Genomic DNA, 7472 nt, shown 5'->3' with positions numbered 1-7472 from the left:
GCGGAGGAGGTGATGCCAAGGTGGACGGGATGCACGGTGCTCCCTGGTGAGTTCAAGCCAGGTGCCGCGGTGCATATTAATAGTGCCGGTGTGCCGGAGCTGTACCAGGGTGGGCGTGGGGCAGGCAATGCACATGGCAGGGCTGTGGGAGGTCACCCATGGCCGCAAGCAATCCCTGAGGAAGGAGGCCGGGCATTACCCCGCTGCTGGGCATCTCTGCCTGCCCCGTGCCAGCCGGCATCGCCACGGCATCGCCGGCCTGCACAGGGCCCTGCCTGCTGCCTCCCAGCTCCTCTGCCCCGGTGTGGGGACAGCCCCATGCCACGGCAGGGCTGTGAAGCCCAGAGCTCCCCTGGCACTCAGAGTGGGGCTGAGCTGTGGCCCAGGGGAGTGGGGACACCCCACCCTGTGGGACAGAGCGCCTGGCCTGAGTGCCGCTGTGCACGTCACGTAAAGGGTGCCAGTTCAAGGTAAGCGGTGCCAGTGCAAGGTAAGCATGTGCTCTGTGCTGCGGCAGGTGCCAGTGCTGGAGGGACTGGGGACCCATGGGGGATGTGCCCAGAGCTGTGCTGGCCTGCGGGTGCCAGGGTTGGGATAGAGGTAAAGTTTGCAGTCGCCAGTGCCAGATTCAGCAGGTACCTGGTGCTGGTATGCTGCTATCCATACTGGGATGGAGGTACCACACCAGGATACAGATTCCTGTAGCAGGAGGCAGGTACCACGCTGTGATGCAGAAACACATACCAGGATGCAGGTACTGTACTGGGAGGCAGGTACTGCACTGGGACGTGGGTACCAGTACTGGGATGAAAGTACTCGTGCTGGGATGCAGGTACTGTAAACTGAATGTGAGTTCCAGTACTGGGATGCAGGTACCATACTGGGATGTGGGTACCAGTACCGGGATGCATGTACCATACCAGGATACGAGTACCAGTACCAGGATGCAGCTACCCATACCGGGATGCAGGTAGCCGTACTGGGATGCAGGTACTGTAAACTGAATGTGAGTTCCAGTACTGGGATGCAGTTACTGTACTGAGATGTGGGTACCAGTACTGGGATGGAGGTACTGTACTGGGATGCGGGTACCTGTAGTGGGATGCCCATACCGTACCAGGATGCGGGTATTGTACCAGGATGTGGGTACCCTATTGGGATGTGGGTACCAGTACTGGGATGCTCATACCATACCAGGATGCAGATACCCATACTGGGATGTAGGTACCATACCAGGATGTCCGTACCAGTACTGGGATGCAGGTACCATACTGGGATGTGAGTACCAGTACCGGGATGCGTGTACCATACCAGGATACGAGTACCAGTACCAGGATGCAGCTACCCATACCAGGATGCAGGTAGCCATACTGGGATGCAGGTACTGTAAACTGAATGTGAGTTCCAGTACTGGGATGCAGTTACTGTACTGAGATGTGGGTACCAGTACTGGGATGGAGGTACTGTACCCGGATGCGGGTACTGTAGTGGGATGCCCATACCGTACCAGGATGCGGGTACCCGTACTGGGATGCTTGTACCATACCAGGATGCAGATACCCATGCTGAGATGTAGGTACCGTACCAGGATGTCCGTACCAGTACTGGGATGCAGGTACCATACTGGGATGTGGGTACCAGTACCGGGATGCGTGTACCATACCAGGATGCAGATACCCATACTGGGATGTAGGCACCGTACCAGGATGTCCGTACCAGTACCGGGATGCAGGTACCATACCGGGATGTGGGTACCAGTACCGGGATGCGTGTACCATACCAGGATACGAGTACCAGTACCGGGATGCAGGTAGCCGTACTGGGATGCAGGTCCCGTCCCGGGCTGCCGGTGCCCGGTACCGGTTCCCTCCCCGTGCCGCGTCTCGGGGCCGGGGCTGCCGGTGGGGCGGAGCGGGGCGGATCCCGGTTCCCCGTGCGGCGGCGGGAGCGGGGGGAAGGAGGCGGAGGGGGGGGGGGAAGCCGGGGCGGGGGGGGGGGGGGGAGCGCTGCGCCGTGCGCTGCGGCGGGGGCGGCTCCGTTCGGCTCCGCTCCCGCCCCCGCCGCCGCCGCCGCCGCCGCCGCCCCGCTGCCATCGGCGGCTCCCGGCGCCGCCGCTCGCAGCTCGCTCCCGGGGCCCGCCGCAACGCGGGGCTGGCGGGGAGAGCCGCCCCCCCCCCCGCCGCCCCCGCCGCCCGCGCCGCTCCCCTGCCCGGTTCGCCGGCCCCGGGCGCGGGGGAGCGGCGGAGCCCGCCGCCCGCCGAGTGCATGGACAGGAGCTCCCTGCTCCAGCTCATCCAGGAGCAGGTGAGAACCGGGGGTGGGGGGGGGGAACGGGGGACACCGCCGGGCACCGGGCAGCGCTACCGGAGGTGGCGGGGTCGGGGGGGGGGGGGGGGGGGATGCTCGCACGCACCGGGCACGGCTGCCGCGCAGCGGGCAGGGCTGCCCGCGGGGCTGGCAGGCACCGGGCAGCGCTGCCTTTGCCCAGGGCGGCTACCGCGGCCGCTGCCCCCGCGTTCGAGCATCCCCCGGTACCCCCCCATCACTGCCCCGGGGGACCCGGGTCCCCCCTTGCGCCGCTGAGACCCCGCAACTCAGCTCACTTGTGGCCTCCTCCTCGCCCCGGCGCTCTCCGCTCCGTCCGGCCCCGGGTCGGATCCTGCCGGGTGCACCCTCAAGGACGAGGGGTGCTGGGCAGCCGAACCCCAATGCCTGCGGTGGTGCCGAGCCCCAGCGCTGGGTGCAGGATGGGGACCCGGGGCTGTCGTGGGGTTCGGTCACCCCGGCGAGGCTCTCACCTTCATGGGGGGCTGCATCCAGCCTCGTGACCCGATTGCAGGATCAGGCCGTGGAGCATTAACGCTGCGTAGCGTTGGGCTCCGCTCCGTTGGCAGGATCAGGCCCCGATGCGTTAGCACCCGCTGCACCCCGGCCCTGCCCGGTGCTCGGCCCCGAGCAGCTCCCCTTGCGCTCGGCCGCCTCGTCCCTCCATCCCCACCCGCCCTGGGCCCAGCTGGCAGCTCTCCCCTGGGGATGGGGAGGGAATTTATTGGGGGGTCAGGAATATTAACGGTCCCCCCTCACCCCCCGGGTGGCTCCGTGACCTTGGCCGAGTCCCCCAGCCTCCCCTGCCCGGGAGCTGCGGTGCCGTCCCCCGTGTCACCCCACCCTCAGGTGCGGGGGCTCCGTGCGCCTCCGAGCCCTTCGGGGATGAGCAGCATCTTCTCCGGGAGAGAGCAGGACTTGGGAGAATCCAGCAGGGCTGAGGGGCTGGGGGTGCTGGCACTGGGTCCCTCCGGGGGGCTGTAGGGGGCCAGTGGGGTTGGGGGTGTGGGGAGAATGCACCCTGAAAGCAGAGAGAGGCTTGCCGCCTGCTGCCGTGGCTCTCTGGGGGCCGGTGAGCTCGGCGTGCGCCAGCGCGTGGGGACGGCGTGTGCCAGGTCCCGGCGTGGCACACGCACGTGGGGCATGGGGGACGGGTAGCGCCGGGGTGCTCCTGCACCCCGATGGCTGGGGCTGCTCTCATGGGCTGCTGTGAGGATGGAAGGATTGCCTGCACCCCGCATCAGCACCCGGCACTCCACACCCACACCCTGCATCCCACCCTGCTCCCCACCCTGCACCCACGCCTGCCTCAGGCAGAGGCTCCAGGCAGCCGGACCCCCCCTTGGGAAAGCAGCTCTGGCTGTTCCCTGCCAGGGCTGGAGGGATGGGGTGCATGCCGGAGTTGAGGTACGATCCCATGCCCCCAGTACTCCCTCTCCTGCCCGGCCCATGAGGACGAGTTTCCTCTCCTGCATTTCATTCCCTGCCCAAGAAAGGAACAAACCCAACACCATTTGCAGGGCGATTCTCCGGGGTGCAGGGTCCCGACCACCCTCGGCAGGGCTCGAGCTGTGCTCCAGCCATCGGTCCCCTCTCCCTGTCTCCATCCTCCTTGTGCCACCCCAGGCTCCTCGTCTCTGCAAGCAGGACCATGTCGGGAACCCCATGGTGCTGGGTGCCCGATGGTGCTGGGTACTTGATGGTGCACGGTGCCTGGAGGGCTCAGGGTGCCTGGTCAGTGCTGGGAGCCCTGGGGATGGTGCAGGGTGCCCAGCGTGGTGGAGCCCAGCACCCGACGGCGAGGGTGTGCGGGAGGAGTGGGAGGAGGAGGAGGAGGAGGAGGCTGGTGCCAGGGCTGCGCGTGTGTTTAGCTTCGTGGCTTCCTGGCTGGCAGGCTGCTGGCGGCAAGAAATAACTGAGTGGGAGAGTGTTGGCTGCGCCGCAGGGAGACGGGGACGCCGGCACGGCACGGGGCACCCGCACGGCACGGGGCACCCACATAGCACAGGGCACCCACGCAGTGCAGGGTACTGGGTGCCTGTGGGTTGTCGCCTCCACCACAGAGGCAGAGGCTCTTGTCATGGAGCAGCACGTGATACCACCAGGCTTGAGACCACGGTGAGGGGCACCAGAAGGTCTCCCCAGGTCATCAGGGAGCCACAGCCCTGGCATCCAGGTGCTGTTCTCTGCCTTGCCCTGCAGCTCGACCCCGAAAACACCGGCTTCATCGGGGTGGAGACGTTCGCCAGCCTCGTGCACAGTCATGAGCTGCCCCTGGACCCCGCCAAGCTGGACATGCTGGTGGCCCTGGCGCAGGGCAACGACGAGGGGCAGGTCTGCTATCAGGAGCTGGTAGACCTGGTCAGTGCCGGGGGGCCGCGGGGACGGGGGCGAGCGGCCGGGTGCCAGCCCGGGGCGGGCACTGGGCACCTCCCTGTGTCCCTGGGGAGGGGGGCAGACACTGGTGGTCCCCTTGGGGTGGCTTGTCCAGCCCGTCCCACCCCATGGGCTGTGGCATGGGGTGACGGCGATGGGCAGGGGGTGGCCGCAAGCCCACTGGCCCGAGCTGCCCCTGCGGCCCCCGTGGGCACGGCCTCTCTCCGCAGATCAGCAGCAAGCGCTCGAGCAGCTTCAAGCGCGCCATCGCCAACGGGCAGCGAGCCCTGCCCCGAGACGTGCTGCTGGACGAGACCGGCCTGGGCTTCTACAAGCGCTTCGTCCGCTACGTGGCCTACGAGATCCTGCCCTGTGAGATGGACCGGCGCTGGTACTTCTACCAGCACCGCACGTGTCCGCCTCCTGTCTTCATGGCAGCCGTCACCCTCACCCAGGTACGGGGCAGGGGCATGCGGCCGGCCGGTGCCCAGGCTGATCCTGGCTGAAGTGTCTCGGTGCCCCTGGGGGGCTCAGCCCTGGGGTGGACAGGGTGGGTGACCCTGGTTGTGATGTCCTGGCGCCCACAGCGGGGCTCAGATTTGTGGTGAAGGGATGGGTGACCCCTGTTGTGGTGTCCCAGTGCCCATGGGGAGGGCTCAGACCCAGGGCAGAGGGGACGGATGGCTCTAGCTGAGATGTCCTGGTGGCCATGGGGGGCTCAGACCTGGGGTGGAGGGGCCAGGTGACCCTGCCCCAGGACAGAAGGACGCAAGGGGGGGCGGTCTCGGCGGTGCCGGGGATGACGGCCATGGGTTTTGGCACAGATCATCGTGTTTCTCTGCTACGGGGCCCGGCTGAACAAGTGGGTGCTGCAGACCTACCACCCCGAGTACATGAAGAGCCCGCTGGTCTACCACCCCGGGCACCGGGCACGCGCCTGGCGCTTCCTCACCTACATGTTCATGCACGTGGGGTAGGTCCCCGCTGGGGAGGGGGGGGACGACACAAAGGGGGGGGCTGCACGACCTGAGCCACCACATGTCCCCCTCCTGTGCCCGGGCAGGTTGGAGCAGCTGGGGTTCAACGCCCTCCTGCAGCTGATGATCGGGGTGCCCCTGGAGATGGTGCACGGCATCCTGCGCATCAGCTTCCTCTACCTGGCCGGTGTCCTGGCAGGTGGGTGCGTGCCCGGGGTGGTAGGGGGTGTCCCCATCGGTCCCCGTCACCAGCCCCCGGGGAGGGCACGGGGAGATGCACTCCGAGTTTGATGGGGATGTGGGGCTTCGCTCACTGCCCGCTGGGTACCACCCTGCACTGCCAGCATCACTTGCCCTGGGGGGCAATGCAGCCTGTAATTAATTAATGTGGACAGTAATTAATTAATAGGGGGGGCGAGGCCCCACACTGAGCCCTGCCTGTGCCCGCAGGCTCCCTTACCGTCTCCATCACGGACATGCGGGCCCCCCTGGTCGGGGGCTCAGGGGGGGTCTACGCGCTCTGCTCGGCACACCTCGCCAACGTCGTCATGGTCAGCGGCATCGGGGGGGTGCTGGGGGGTGGGCAGCATGGTGTGACATTGGGTGGGGGATGCCAGGGGGTGGGTGGCATTGTAGGGTGGGCAGCATGGGCGTGATATTGGGGGGGGAATGTTGTGGGGTGGCATTAGGGGGTGGGCACCTTGGGTGGCATCATGGGGTGGGCACCGTTGGGGAGGGGGGACCACCTTGGGTGGCATCATGGGGGGGAGCAGGGACCTGGTGGGGCTCCACGGGGCCAGGGCACAGCTCCGCTGGGGCACGCTGGGGGCCCCAGCACCGGTGCCGGCGCATCGTCCATCTGTCTGTCCGTCCACCCACAGAACTGGGCCGGGATGCGCTGCCCCTACAAGCTGCTGCGGATGGTGCTGGCGCTGGTGTGCAGTGAGTACCCGGCCGTGCCCCCCACCCCGGGGGTGGAGGTTTTGGGGGTGGCCGAGGGGAAGGTGGGGGCCAGCTGAGCACCTCCCGACGCTCTCTTACAGTGAGCTCGGAGGTGGGTCGCGCCGTCTGGCTCCGCTTCTCCCCGCCATTACCGGCTTCGGGCCCCCAGCCCAGTTTCATGGCCCACCTGGCAGGGGCCATCGTGGGCATCAGCATGGGGCTGACCATCCTGCGCAGCTACGAGGAGAGCCTGCAGGACCAGTGCGGCTGGTGGGTCCTGCTCCTCTCCTACGGCACCTTCCTCCTCTTCGCCGTCTTCTGGAACATCTTTGCCTATGACCTGCTGGGGGCACAGGTCCCCCCCCCGCCATAACCTACCCCCTCCATCTCACCACCCCACCCCCCCCCAAGCCTTTTTTTTTTTTTTTTTTTTTCTATCGCTGGCCAAGCCCGGTGGAGGGTGAGGGGGGGGGGTCCCCGCGCGTGACATGGGGACAGGCAACCCCCCCTGCCCCCTTGGTGCTAGCGAGCGCGCCGCCCACCCCCCCATGGGCTGTCCCCCCCCTCAAATGTACCCTGGCAACCCCCCCCCCCCGTGCTGTGCTCCCCCCCCCAAAGGATGCTTCAGCCCTGCCCCGGCATCGCCAACCCCCCCGGGGTGTCCGCAGGGCTCAGGATGTGCCCCCTGGGAAGGAGCCATGGAGGGGGGGACGACCCCCCCCCCCCCCGCTTGCTCCTGTACCCCCTTTCCGGGGTGGGGGCCGACTGGTTGCCCCCCCCAGGACCTGCACTTTCACACGAAGGACTAGTGCCAAAATAGGAGCGATTTATTTTTCTATGCCAAAATAAATA

At 67.0% G+C, this 7472-nt stretch overlaps 1 protein-coding gene across 2 annotated transcripts; it reads left to right on the top strand.

Moving 5' to 3' along the window:
* Window positions 1–2109: 2109 nt before the first annotated feature.
* On the top strand, window positions 2110–6993 carry RHBDL1 (rhomboid like 1). 2 transcript variants are annotated; one of them, XM_075059369.1, is made up of 8 exons: window positions 2110–2304; window positions 4528–4686; window positions 4932–5156; window positions 5526–5674; window positions 5765–5877; window positions 6129–6229; window positions 6560–6620; window positions 6722–6993. In XM_075059369.1, exons 1-8 carry the CDS (start codon window positions 2266–2268, stop codon window positions 6991–6993), a joined length of 1119 nt encoding a protein of 372 aa, XP_074915470.1. In that variant the 5' UTR covers window positions 2110–2265. The 2 variants fall into 2 exon arrangements, with proteins under 2 accessions (XP_074915470.1, XP_074915471.1); XM_075059370.1 differs by lacking the exon at window positions 4932–5156.
* Window positions 6994–7472: the final 479 nt, after the last annotated feature.

The sequence above is a fragment of the Buteo buteo genome, chromosome 29, assembly GCF_964188355.1.
Source record: "Buteo buteo chromosome 29, bButBut1.hap1.1, whole genome shotgun sequence".
In the NCBI taxonomy this organism is placed as follows: Eukaryota; Metazoa; Chordata; class Aves; order Accipitriformes; family Accipitridae; genus Buteo; species Buteo buteo.
The sequence above is the reverse complement of the archived record's forward strand: the minus strand, read 5'-3'. Positions and strand labels throughout refer to the sequence as shown.